At 38.1% G+C, this 14,500-nt stretch overlaps 1 protein-coding gene across 2 annotated transcripts in view; it reads left to right on the forward strand.

The window, feature by feature from the left end:
- Fbxo11 (F-box protein 11) overlaps window positions 1–14,493 on the forward strand; it is a 74,718-nt gene extending 60,225 nt beyond the window's left edge. The window contains exons 12-23 of one of the 2 annotated variants that reach the window (XM_057789259.1): window positions 1,792–2,009; window positions 3,871–3,956; window positions 5,205–5,299; window positions 6,494–6,616; window positions 6,711–6,796; window positions 7,957–8,033; window positions 8,120–8,263; window positions 10,859–10,969; window positions 12,183–12,290; window positions 12,524–12,632; window positions 13,037–13,135; window positions 13,215–14,493. In XM_057789259.1, the coding sequence (XP_057645242.1) occupies window positions 1,792–2,009; window positions 3,871–3,956; window positions 5,205–5,299; window positions 6,494–6,616; window positions 6,711–6,796; window positions 7,957–8,033; window positions 8,120–8,263; window positions 10,859–10,969; window positions 12,183–12,290; window positions 12,524–12,632; window positions 13,037–13,135; window positions 13,215–13,344 (1,386 nt within the window). In that variant the 3' untranslated portion in view covers window positions 13,345–14,493. The remainder of the gene's footprint in view (window positions 1–1,791; window positions 2,010–3,870; window positions 3,957–5,204; window positions 5,300–6,493; window positions 6,617–6,710; window positions 6,797–7,956; window positions 8,034–8,119; window positions 8,264–10,858; window positions 10,970–12,182; window positions 12,291–12,523; window positions 12,633–13,036; window positions 13,136–13,214) is intronic. The other variant, XM_057789254.1, reaches the window with a different exon arrangement.
- The last annotated feature ends 7 nt before the right edge of the window (window positions 14,494–14,500 follow it).

Consider the following 14,500-nt stretch of genomic DNA (forward strand, 5'->3'; position numbering starts at 1 on the left):
AATCCTTGAGCTCTGAGCTCAGTAAGAGAACTAGAGAGAAGACTCTGAGGTTATTAGTATATACTGCTCTCATAGCTGGGTTCCCAGCACCTGTCTACAGCTCATAACCTGTAACTCCAGCTCAAGAGAGATCCAATGCTTCTGGCTTCCAAGAGCACCTGCACTCAAGTATACATACCCTACACTGATACACATAACTAAAATACATGTTTTAATAAAAATGGGGGCATAAATGGAGGAAAACACCTATAGTGACCCTACCCTACACATTTGTACACAAACATGTGCTTACTACCCATGGATATATGTGCTACACAAACACCCTAAAGATTTTCTATTTTTTTTACTTAAAAAATTGTTGTTTCTTTAGACTTTGGTTTAAAAGAAAATAGAAAATAGAAAAAAAATGAAATGCTTTGCTACAACTTTAGAGTTTGAGCTCTCCTATTTTAAAAAAAGAAAAAATATACTTTTCAACTAGCTTCATCCCATCACTCATAAATCTTGTGGGGATTTGGTTTGGTTTTTTTTTTTTTTTTTTTTTTTTTTCGAGACAGGGTTTCTCTGTGGTTTTGGAGCCTGTCCTGGAATGGTTTGGTTTTTTTGAGATAGTGTCTCACTTATTTAGCCTTGGCTGACTTGAAACTCACTCTGTAGACCAGACTGGCCCTTGAACTCACAGAGATCCACCTGCTTCTGCCTCCTGAGCACTCTTTTATTTTTTTTTAATGTATATAGGTATTTGTCCATGTGTGTCTGTTTATCACATGTGTGCAGTGCTCACATAGTCCAGAAAAGGATGCCATCCTCTAGAATTAGACTTACAGACAGTTATGAGCTACCATCTGTGTGCTGGGAATTGAACCATTGCCCTCTGTAAGAACAACCAGTGCTCTTGATAAGCTGTCTCTCCAACCCTATATATTGTTTTGTAAATGTTGAAAACCTCTTGTTCTTACAGCTGCTGGTCTGTATTTATTTTGTATTTGTTTATCATCCTTCCCATGCTCCTTGACTCTCCATTCCTAAATTTTACATTCTGTTTCATTTATTCTTGATATGAGTCTGGGTTTTGTCAGCTAGCCTTTTCCCCCCTTCCTTTTTAGAAGAACTTAAGGGTTTGGAGCTTGAATTTCTGCCCCTTGAAAATGCCTGTTGTTGTTACCTTTGAAGTCAGTGAAGTCTGCAGTTGGGTCATCTTTCTCTAATGTAGTACCGTCTTCCTTCCTCTTTAGCATCATTGGTATCTGGGTATCAAGCATAATAGGCATTTTATTTTCCCCACCCTCAAACCAGTTGTTAAATTTTAATTGATATGTACAAGTGTTTTGTCTCTGCGTGTGTATATGCACCAGATGCATGCCTAGTGCCCACAAAGCCCAGAACACATTATTGGATCTCCTGGAACTTGAGTTAAATACAGGTTGTGAAACACCACATAAGTGCTGGGAACTCAGCCCAGGTTCTCTGCAGGAAGAGCAGGTGTTCCTAACCATTGTGCCATCTCTCCAGCCTCAAATTGTTGATATTTTTAAGACAATAAACATGTATTTTCTTTAATGATGTCAGCCTTTTGTTAAAAGAATAATACATATTAGGTAAGTAATTACATTTATTGAATAGTTCTTTATCTGTTTTCTTTCCTACCATTGAATGCATTTACAATAATTAGACAATTTGTATTGTTTCTGTATTATCATTTGAACATTAATGTATATTTTTCTTTTTCTTTTTTTTCATTTCTATTCAGAAAGTAGCCTTTACATACAGACTTTAACTCGTGTTTTTCAGGGTTACTTTGAAAGTTGCAACATACACAGAAACAGGATAGCAGGCTTTGAAGTGAAAGCCTATGCTAATCCCACAGTGGTTCGATGTGAAATTCACCATGGACAGACTGGAGGAATATATGTCCATGAGAAAGGAAGAGGACAGTTTATAGAGAATAAAATCTATGCAAACAACTTCGCAGGAGTATGGATTACCTCAAATAGTGACCCAACAATAAGGTATTTGCATCATTACAGATACAGGTTGGGTTTATTTTGCTTTGGGGGTTTTGTTTGTTTGATTTTACATCTGAGAAAAGATGCTGAATTTAACTCTTAAAAAATATATTTTGGGGGAGCTCTGGCTGCTCTCCCAAAAGACCCATATTCAATTCCCAGCACCCACATGGCTGTTCACAACTGTACGTAACCCACTTCCAGGGAATCTGACACCTTCATACCAAATGCACATAAAAAAGTTAAATAAAAATTCATATATATATATACAGAGAGAGAGAGATGGCTCACTGGTTAAGAGCACTGGCTCCTCTTCCAAAAGACCCAGGTTTAAGTCCCAGCATCCACATGGCAGGTCACAATTGCCTGTAACTCCAGTTCCAGGGCATTTGACACCCACACACAGGCATACATGTAGGAAAACATAGATGTGTTTATAGATGTTAGCACAGGTTATTAACCGCCCATGTTATAGGTTATTAAATAGGTCTATAACTGTCTTAGAACATAAATGCCTTTGTCTTTTTTTTTTTTTTTTTAAATGAAAGACAGCAAATAGTGTGCTTTAGTACCCTAATTATCTCAAAGATCCTAGGACAAAGAGACTAAGAGTCTCTAAAAGTTTTTGGCCCACTCTGGTCACAGTAAGAAAGCAAACAAACTTAAAGCAAGTCTTAAAAGCATCATTGGTCAGCCCTGTAGTACAAAACTATTTTAATTTAATCAGAACATGGTTTTTTTGTTTTGTTTTTGTTTATTAAATGGGGTCTCTGGTCTCCTTGCATATTTGACTGGCCTCAAATTTTATGTAGACCAGGCTACCCTTGAACTCACAGAGGTCCACCTGCCTTTGCCTCCTGAGTGCTGGGATTAAAGGTGTGTACTACCATGCCCAGCTGATTTTGGTTTTTCGAGACAGGGTTTCTTTGTGGTTTTGGAGCCTGTCCTGGAACTAGCTCCTGTAGACCAGGCTGGCCTCAAACTCACAGAGATCCGCCTGCCTCTGCCTCCTGAGTGCTGGGATTAAAGACGTGCACCACCACCGCCCGGCCCAGCTGATTTATTTTTAATTATCAAGTTATCTGTTGATTTTATGAAAATATATAGACAGAAGTTTCTTTTTTGCCTGGTCCCACAGCCATTAGGTCCCAAAGAAACACACAGAGGCTTATATTAATTATAAACTGTATGTCCTGTTGCTCAGGCTTATTATTAACTAGATCTCACAACTTAAATTAACCCATAATTCTTATCTATGTGTAGCCATGTGGCTTTGTACCTTTTTTCAGCAAGGCATTCTCATCTTGCTTCCTCTGTGTCTGGGTAGTGACTGACTCTCTGCCTTCCCTAGGCACATGTTTCTAAAACAGCTAAAAGAAACTGTTTTGAGGGTTTCAAGGGAATGTTTAAAAATACTATTTTGGAGTTGGGTATGGTAGCAAACACCTGTATTCCCATTGCTTGGGATTCAGAGGGTGGAAGAGCCACACAAGTTTGGGGCCAACCTGTCTGCATAATGAGACTGTCTGAAAAAGTTAAAACCAAATCAAAACAGGAAAAAATATTATTTGGAATGTTTGGATATAGCTCAGAACTTACCCAGCAATATAGAAGGCCCTAGATTAGTTCAACACTGCAGAATAAACATACATACATACATGCGTTTTCATCTTAAATAATAAAAGAATTTTGAAATATCAGGTAGCTTTTTTGGGTTTTTGTTTGTTTTGTAAATTAACAAACTAAGTTTCTGAATATAGAAGCTAAATGATTTTTCATGTTACCATGGATGATCTTATGGTATAATTGTCTAAAGCAAATTTTGTTAAGTATATGACTTTTTAAAAATTTATTTACATTATAGGGGGAATTCTATATTTAATGGAAATCAAGGAGGAGTTTACATCTTTGGTGATGGACGAGGACTTATTGAAGGAAATGACATTTATGGTAAGCATGATTTTGTTTTATAAAACTTAGACGTTAGCTTTTTTCTCATATGTGTGCACCGGACACATACAGATTTATTGAATGAAGGAGAGTACAGATGAGGCAGGCTCAGTTCTTGACTTCTACTTTCCTTGTGGCTACCTGTGCATTGCTCAACTCCTTGTTTCCTCTGGATGTGTGTCCTACGTTCTTGATAAACTTCAGTACCTGCTTGTCCTTGGAGATCTTGAGCAGTTCTATAGTGCACTAGAGTATGAAGTCACATTCTACCAGATCATGTCCTATATAAACTTGGTATGTTTGGTGAGATGCCATGGAGTCAGCTGTGCCTCGACTTGCCGTACACTTTATTACTTTGTGGCCTTGTAGAAGCCCACAGCCATGCTGTAGTGCAGAGCTGTGGCTCTTGAACTTCGCAAGGACTAGGATAATAAAACTAGCCTACCTTCTTCACATCAGTAGTAGACTGTTCTGAAATTATCTAAGGGAGAGAACTGATCTAGTTCCTTTAAAGTCTCAATGAAGGGTCTAGAGCGATGGCTCAGTGATTAAGAGCACTTGTTCTTGAGAAGACCCAGGTTCAAGTTCCAGCACCTACAACTATCTCTAACTCCATATCCAGGGTGTATATGATACACAAACATTCAGGAGAACAAAATACACACACAAAAACAAAACAATAATAAATCTTTTTTAAAAGAATAAATTCTCTAGTATTTAAACATTCAATGCTGTATATGCAAAGCACTAAGCCAAATACCACAGGAAAATAGAAATAAGACCCTAGTCTTAAGGAATATGTATGACTTTTTTTTTACATTCACTAAATCACTAAATATTTAATAATAAACAGTTTTGTTTGAAGTTTAGTCTACTTTGAGCTCAGTAGAGAAGGGAAGTACTTCTCACTAAAACTTTTATTTAGCAACTGATTAAATACCTGTGTGCCAGACACAGTTCTACGAGATACATAATATTAAATACCTCTAGTTGCTAATCAGAACACAGGCATGAAGAATTTAAAATACTGACTCAAAGTCACATTGGAAATGAATCTTTGGTAACCTGGCTTGACCTCTGATCTAACTACAACAGTTCTACATCTACTATATTCTAGTCCTATTGGTGTTGTCTTGTAATGCTCACTAAAAATCTAGTACATGAATTGTTAGTATTGCTTGATGTAAAATTTTTACTGTATACTACTAGACTCTAAACATTGACATTGTAAATTTTATTTTCAAATAGGCAATGCATTAGCAGGAATTCAGATTAGGACAAACAGCTGTCCTATTGTTCGACATAACAAAATTCATGATGGGCAACACGGTGGGATTTATGTGGTAAGTTAATGTATGTACTTATGTAAACCCTTATATGAAGTCAAGGCCCGCGGCTAGGGATCTGCTTCATTGGTAGAGTGCTTAGCTAGATAGAGTAGGTTTCGTTTCCATCACCACTTAAACCCAGCCTAGTAGCCCAAGCCTATATAATCCTAGAATTTGGAAGAGACAGGAGGATCAGAAGTTCAAGTGTAATTGTCAGCTATATAAGCAAAAATCAAGATTAGCCTGGACAGCATGAGACCCCAACTCAAAAAGCAGGAGAGAAAGAAGGAGAAAAGTACAAAAAGTGACTCATTGATGCCTACACATATGCTTTTGGCCACATCTTCTAAGCGCCTCTGTTTGTCTTAACTCTCATGTTCAAACCTTATGTTGAAATACTATTAAATTACCAACCCTTTCATGAGAGAGAGAGAGAGAGAGAGAGAGAGAGAGAGAGAGAGAGAGAGAGAGAGAGAGAGAGAGAGAGAGAGAGAACTGGTGGCAGCTGGATATGTTGGCCTGTAATTCCAGCACAGAGCTAGGACAGGAGAATCGGGCAGGGGCTGTATGGTGACATTGGTGACAGTGCACTTGCCCTACAAGCATAATAACTTGAGTTTGATAAAAGTATTTAAAAAAAAAATAAAAGGTACTAAAAATCTGTTTTAAAGAAAAATGACCATTCACACCTTTAATCCCAGCAGCAGAGGCAGAGGCAGGTATCTCTGAGTTCAGACTAGTCTACTTAAGGAGTTCTCAAGCTGGAAGGGCAGTTTGGGGCCCAGTGAGATGGATGATGTAGCTGTTAAAGGCACTTGTACAAGCTTGACTTTAGAAAAGTCCAGGGCAAGGCCTGTGGGGTAGCTGGGCTCCCTGGAACCCGTGTAAAGGTAGGAGAGAACTGACTCCACACAGCTGCCTTCTGTCCACCTCGCTGTACCATGGCATATGCACACCCTCACACATCATGCACACACACAGTAAATAACAAAGATTTTTAAAGACCAGGGGAGAAAAGAATGATGGAAGATACTGCTTAGAAGTAAAGCGTATTCCTAGCATTCATGAGTCCTAGGTTCAGTTACCAGTGCTAGAAAAGTTGTCATCATTTCCTTACCTACCTGCTGTTGGCAGAACTGTTTCAGGGAGGATCATCTTAAGATTCTGCTGTAGACAGCATATACTGTAACCAGTTTATCTTCTGTTCAGCATGAAAAGGGACAAGGTGTAATAGAAGAGAACGAAGTTTACAGCAATACTCTGGCTGGAGTCTGGGTGACAACTGGCAGCACACCAGTACTGAGAAGAAATCGGATACACAGTGGCAAGCAGGCAAGATCACTTACTTGGTCTTCTTTGGGTCACTACCGTTTGTTTTTAAAAAGGTATCATCTGAAAAAATTGTTTTCTTTCCCTTCGAATTTAGGTTGGTGTTTATTTTTATGACAATGGACACGGTGTGCTAGAAGATAATGACATCTATAATCATATGTATTCAGGGGTTCAGATAAGGTAAATGTTTTCTTGGCTTCTTTTGTGAAGGACTTGGGAGCACGTAGACTGTGAAAAATTGTTTTAATGATCAGTCACTCTGTAATGTGTATTCATATTCTGTTTGCACTTGTAGCTTTTCTTGATCAGGAGTTGATAACATAGGCCAGAAGAGCTAGCTCATTTCCCTGTTCTGCAGTTTAGAGCAGTTCAGCTGCTACCTACTCTTATCCCTATGTCTGGCATGTCATTGGCATTCGATAAAATGGAAACTTCTGCTTTTATGCTTTTTTAAAAAAAAAAAAACAAACCTCACTATGGATACCAGTCTGATAATGCCTACCTCTGCCTGCACAGTACTAGTGCTGGGATTCAATACATGCACCACATGTCCAGCATAAATTTTTATATTGCATCTGTAGTTTTTTATGAAACAAGTCTTTTATTATTATTATTATTATTATTATTATGTATACAGTGTTCTGTCTGCAGGCCAGAAGAGGGCACCAGACCTTATTACAGATGGTTGTGAGCCACCATGTGGTTGCTGGGAATTGAACTCAGGACCTTTGGAAGAGCAGGCAATGCTCTTAACCACTGAGCCATCTCTCCAGCCTGAAACTACAAGTCTTTGGGTGTGGTTGTTTAACTTTGGTTTTTGTGACAGGGTCTCTAGCTAGACCATGCTTGTTTCAAACTCACAAATATCTGCCTCCCAATTAAAGGTATATGTCACTCACCATGCCGGTCCCTAGAATCCTAAGAGTCTCAATGATTATAAAGTCATCCTTTAACTTCATTCATGTGTGAAGATATAAAGTCATAGAACTTCAGCTTAGCTTAGTTATAGAGCTCTGTAATGATAATCTATAGCAGAATAATACAAGGTGAAGTTCTATGGGAAAAACAAGATTAATCAAACCATTTATAATTTTTATTTTGGGTATGCATGTGGGCAGGTATATATGTGCAAAGGCACAGAAGTGGAGTTCAGAGAAAACTTTCAACCCAGTTCGGCTTCCCCCACGTGGTTTCAGGTCATTAGCATTGTCGTCAGGTGCTAAGCCATGTCACTGGCCTCTTAGTTCATTCTTGCCGTGATTGGTGATGCTTGTCAGAGTTATAGAAGAGTTACTGAATGAGAATGGTTGACTTAAATGCTATTTCTTTCTTATCCATAGGACTGGAAGCAACCCTAAAATTAGACGCAACAAAATTTGGGGAGGACAGAATGGTGGAATTCTAGTTTATAATTCTGGTATGTTTAATCCAACATCTTTTTCTGTGTTAATAAACTTTAGAAATATGCTTTCTAAATAATGTACCTAAATTTTACATTTATAGGTCTAGGCTGTATAGAAGACAATGAAATATTTGACAATGCAATGGCTGGAGTCTGGATTAAGACAGATAGTAATCCTACACTAAGAAGAAATAAAATCCATGATGGAAGAGATGGTGGCATCTGTATATTTAATGGGGGTCGAGGTATTGTTGTTAATTTTGCATTAGTAAAAAACCCAGTTTTCTGTTGTTCTTCTATATCTTTAATGATCAGTGACACTGCCAACCAAAATGTTACAAATGGATGAACGTTTTCCTTATTTTTAGATGGTTAGGAAATTAGTGCCTAGAATTAAATAAATGAATATGTAAAGTATTTCCATCTTTTGTAACTACCTTGACTCTGTGCCAGTTGTCAGTAAAGCTTTTTGAAAGTAGAGTTGCACATCCTCACTCTGGTCCGTTTATTATTCTAATAAACATTAAATCAAGTTACAGAAGTAGATGTGACAAATAAGTATGTAAAATACATGCAACTCTTTATAACAAACACGTGTTGATTTTGTAACTGTTGGAGAACTAAATTAACAAAGCCAACTTGATCCTGGTCCATAAAGCCAGCACAGTTTGCCTTGATGCATTAGTCCTACATTGGTCACCCTTTGCAAAGTAAATGTTCAGAGACTGTGTGAGACAGTGCTGAGAGCAAAGCACAGTTCCTACAATGTCAACAACCCAACACCCAAAATTCTGTATTACCCAACATGAAAGAAATATACCAGTACTTGAGATAACTTAAACTCCCTAAGAGGTTAGATTTAATAATTCAAAATTGACATGCTGATATAGTGAGGACAAGCCAACTGTAGTCTCAGCACTTTGAAGTCTGAATAAGAAGCACCATAAGCCTGTGATTTAGTGGAAACTGTCTCCAGAAAGAGAGACACAGAGTGTGAGCGCCAGGCAGTGGTACACACCTTTAATCCCAGCACTTGAGGCAGAAACAGGTGGGTTTCTGTGATTTCGAGGCCAGCCTGGTCTACAACTAGTTCCAGGACAGCCAGGACACAGAAAAACCCTGTTTTGGTTTGGGGGGGGGGGGGTCGGGGGAGATAAAATGTACAGAGGGGCTGGTTTTAATTGTGGAGTATTAAGCAAAAGTTCTTACAGTAAAATAAGCTATCTCAAAATATTCAACTGGTAGAGGGAGGGCTTTCCAAGTATAATTGTTTGCCTTTGACCTATTTTGTCATACCTCATTGAGTATTTGTACCAACCACTGGTAGAGATAGCTAAAGACCATAAATAAAAATTATGATAACCATAAAATCTACAATTAAATGGAAAGGCACATTGTTTACAAAATCTGAGGGAAACTGAAAATGGTTTAGAAGGTGCAAGAAGTGAAGAGAGCTAAGAGTGGCTAAGAGGTTTTCTATGTGCAGTGGGGATTTTAACTGTCTTCACAGCATTAGAGAGCTATGATGAAGACAGCACAATGTATAGAGGTGCTTGTGCACAAGCCTGAGTACCTGAATTTAGTCCCCATATCCCACAAGGTAGCCCAAGACCTCAACATACACACACCTACATTCATATACATTTTCAATAAATGAGTGAAGACAAGCAAGCTGGTTAGAAGGAGGGACTTGGTGTAATATAGGCAAGAAGTTAAGAATACATGAACAAAGACTGTAAGGGCTGTATGTCTAAAAAGGATAGGAATGGGGTGGGAGAGATGGCTCAATGATTAATACTGTTCCTGCAGAGGACCTGGATTCAAGTCCCAGCATATACATGGTGGCTCTCTGTTAATGTCCATGTTAGACCTCTCTGAGCACCAGGCTTGCATATGGCACACAAAAATACAGACAAAATCGGAGGGAATGTGCTGGTGTTCAGTTGTAGATTGGGTTAATACAGTTAACACTGCAAAGGGAAAGATGAGAGAACATTGCAGTGAGATACAGTGCAGTGCCCAGAAATAGTAGAGGTCAAATGTCTACTGAAATAAAATGTCTACTTTCTGGAAACAAAAACACCCCTGTATAATTACTTACTGTACCAAAAAACAGATAGTGGTCTTACTATGAAAGTCTACACACCACTTGCATGCCTGATATTTACAGAGGCCAGAGGAGGGCTTTGGATCCCCTGAAACAAGTTAGAAGTGGTTATAAGCCACCATATGGTGTTGGGAATCAAACCCAAGACTTCTGAAAAAGCAGCCAGCACTCTTAACTGCTGAGACATCTCTTCAGCACCCAAAAACAGGTTGTCCATGTAATAGCTGTTAGTAGTGTACTTTACTGTGAAAGTAATTTACCAACTCATACCTAGTAATACAAGTATTTGAAGGATGAAGTCCTTGGCCCTTGCATAGTGGTTGGTGTAAGGTGTGAAAACCTCACAGAGGAAGTGACAGAACGAAAAAGTGCAAGGCATTCCAGGAATAATACGAAACAAAGGTTCACAAATGCACAGTAATGTAGTCAGACAGGAAAAATCAACTGTGTAAGTTGATTTCAGACCATTCAGAAATTAGTTTTGAGCAGAAAAAGTGTCAGATGAGACAGGAATGAGGAAAATGATCAGAAGTCTACAAATTATAATATAGTTATTAATAAACAGGAGGGAGCCAGATACCATGAGATGCTAGCCAAGTTAGCCCGTGTGCTCCAGGCATGATGATGGTACACGCCTGTAACTCAGGAGGCCAACCCTGGGCTACATCTTAAGACCCTGTTTCAACAATGTTTGCTGTATGCATTAGCTTTAATCTGAGTATTTTAATTATAGGTCTCCTTGAAGAAAATGATATTTTCAGGAACGCTCAAGCAGGTGTTCTTATCAGCACTAATAGTCATCCAGTCTTAAGGAAAAACAGAATATTTGATGGATTTGCGGCAGGTTTGTATTCTTTATCTGTGACTTGTTTTAAACCTGTAATTAAAGGTTTTCTTGTATTTTATTTGGTAAGAATGAATCTATTTAAGATTCTAGGCCAACCTTTCTCTGCAACCTTGGCTGTCCTGGAATTCTCTCTGTAGACCAGGCTGTCTTAAAACTCAAAAGATCCATACACATCCACCTTGATGTGTGCCACCACCAACCTTGCTTCAAGGAACCACTCTAACATTTGAACATTAACTGGAATAAATCTGTAATCAGGCTGGGCAGTGGTGGTGCACGTCTTTAATCCCAGCACTGAGGCAGAGGCAGGTGGATCTCTGTGAGTCTGAGGCTGGCCTGGTCTACGGAGCAAATTCCAGGACAGCTAGGGCTGTTGACACAGAGAAGCCCTGTCTCAAAAAAACTGAAAAATAATTTATAGTCAGATTGGAAATGCAGATAAATTTGAGTCGTGTGACTTTTAAAATATTTAAAAGTGAAAAAAAAATGGCTACTTTAATTACTTCAAATAACCATTTAGCAGCTTTTCTTTTTTAATATGAAAACTTTCAGCATACTTCTAGGTACTCTCCCCTTTATCCCAATCTCCCTTTATCTGTTGCACAGTCTGGTAAATTTTTACACTCATAGGCCCTTTCTCTTTCAGTATTATTCCCCAGTTTGCTTATCCTTGTGACCATGTCACTGTCAGCAGGGAAAAGTGAACGTTACTGTTGATGATTAAAATACTTGCAATTTGTTCTTTAGATAGTAAGCAAACTAATTTAATGTGAAACTACCAGCTTACATCTGTCCTCATTTGGAGATTCTTTAAGAATAAGTGGCCAGGCCGGGCGGTGGTGGCGCACGCCTTTAATCCCAGCACTCGGGAGGCAGAGGTGGGTCGATCTCTTTGAGTTCGAAGCCAGCCTGGTCTAGAAGAGCTAGTTCCAGGACAGGAACCAAAAGCTACCGAGAAACCCTGTCTCGAAAATAAAAAAAAAAAAGGTGGCCAGTATAAAGTGGTAGCAGTACACCTTTAATCCCAGAACTTTGGAGGCAGAGGTGGGTGGATCTCTATGAGTTTGAGCCCAGCCTGGTCTACAGTAAGAGTTCCAGGACAGCCAGGGCTGTTAGACAGAGAAACCCTGTCTTGAAAATCCAAAAAGCAAATAACAAATGAACAGTGTAAAGTGATGATGCATCTACTTGTTTATAAATTTCACTTCAGGTATTGAAATTACAAATCATGCAACTGCAACACTAGAAGGCAATCAAATTTTTAACAACCGATTTGGAGGCTTATTTTTAGCATCTGGTGTTAATGTGACAATGAAAGGTATGTTGGAGTCTGTTCTTCTAAGCACTCTAAAAATGGGAGTTGGAAGTCATTGTTAATTCCTTCTGTCACTTTCTACATTAGCAGCAATTTTAAGTGACCAGTTTTGAGTTTGCCTTAAGCATGTTTTAAGAGTTGGGATATTTTACACAAGGAAAACATATTTCTGTTCTTAGTTTCTTACATATAATTGTATCCTTGGCTAGCTGTTGAAAATACTTTTGTTTTTACAGATAACAAAATAATGAACAATCAAGATGCCATAGAAAAGGCTGTTAGTAGAGGACAATGTTTATATAAAATATCAAGTTATACCAGCTATCCCATGCATGACTTCTACAGGTACATTTCTAAATTACTTGAATACAGAAAAGTGGAAGTTAGTGAGTCCCTTTAAGTTGACATTGTCTACAATCTTTTGTTCTGTTGTCACTGGGGAGGGAAAGCAGTACTTGTTAACTGATGTCATCATATAAGTATTTACTAAGTTATAGACCAGGCTGGCCTTGAACTCACAGAAATCTACCTGTCTTTGCTTTTCAAGTGCTGGCTGGAACTGTTTTAAAGTAACATTTCCACTGTGTTATTTATAACTCAGGTTGTTCCATTTTCCTAAGACACAATACTACAGTTTCCTTTTGGTCTAGACTATAGCCAGCCATATAATTCAGGTAAAGGTCATGAGTGATAAAATGCACTGTTTTAAATTCCTGACAAGCTCAGTAATACAATGTTTTGATTTTTAGATGTCATACTTGTAACACCACAGATCGAAATGCCATATGTGTGAACTGCATTAAGAAGTGCCATCAGGGACATGACGTAGAATTTATTAGACATGATAGGTACGTAGAATACTTGTTGCTATATTGCCCAGTTACTTCCCTTCACTTTGCTAATTTTTGGATTTTCATTTTGCTTTAGGTTTTTCTGTGACTGTGGTGCTGGAACACTGTCCAACCCTTGTACATTAGCTGGTGAGCCTACACACGATACAGACACATTATATGATTCTGCTCCACCTATAGAATCTAATACATTGCAGCACAACTGAATTCCTCCCTAAAGAAAAAGTCCTGTCATTCTAACATCGTAACTTAAAAACATTTTTTTGGAAGATTTAAAATACTTGCCCATGCTACAGAAAGAGACTGTACTGAAAAGATGGATACACAAGGTCAGTTGACACTATGAAGCTCAAGCTACCAAAAAGAAAGTGGCAATATATTGACTCAGGATCTCAAAGCTGGGTATTTTAGCATTACTGTGTAAAGACTTTTGAAGGGACAGAAGTGAAGACAATAAGCTGCAATTTTGTACAGATACCAACTTCTGAAAAAGCTGGTGTTTTTACAACTAGCATTGAATGCAGTCCGATTTGCAGTAGTAATCTTCAAATAGACAAGCAGCTTTGTTGCTGCCTTTATGGACATGGGTACCAATTGCTTTTGTAATATGGTAAAAATGTGAGCTAGCACTTCTGCATTGATTTTTTTTAACATGTATTCAGATTGAGAATATGATTTTAATGCTTTAATCTCATGTAGTTTGTTTTTAATTTCAAGCAAAATCTTATTGTACTTGAATGTGCCCTGTTTTGTTAGCACACCTAGACTTGCTGTAACTGTACTCATGTCCCAGTATGTACGTTCTTTCTATGAAAGAGAAAAACACTAATCTTAAATTATATCCAGCAATGTTTCTGGTATCCTTTAAGAAAAGTTAAGACTATTATTTCCTTCCCTCTCCTGTGCAGCATTCAAAAAAAAAAAAAAAAATCATCCCTAGAAAAAAGTTGAGTGTTTTAATGAGACTTCCTAGGAAGGGATGCACTGTAAACAAAAGTATTCTTGTATCTCAGTTTTGTGAAAGGTAAAAACTACTATGTTTTAAAGTTCACTTTAGAAAGTCTCTTCAAAACAGGCCTGTATTTGAATTCTGTTCATAGTTTTTATTTGAACAGTTTAGACAAAATGGCTGGAAATTAAAGCAGTTTCCTACATTAAGCTGAGACCAGTATATATACAGCCCTATACAGTTTCATAGCTCCCCCTCCCATTATGTGTATTGGTGACAGTGGGTATAAACAGCCTGAAAGTGTATGCATGTACCATAACATCTAGACTTAATATATTGTGGAGTATTCAATAACCATTATGTAGAAGGTAGATGAGAATTAAAAGGGTTTAATTTCCTAGAAAGAAAATGGA

The sequence above is a fragment of the Chionomys nivalis genome, chromosome 1 (genome assembly GCF_950005125.1).
Source record: "Chionomys nivalis chromosome 1, mChiNiv1.1, whole genome shotgun sequence".
NCBI classification, from domain to species: Eukaryota; Metazoa; Chordata; class Mammalia; order Rodentia; family Cricetidae; genus Chionomys; species Chionomys nivalis.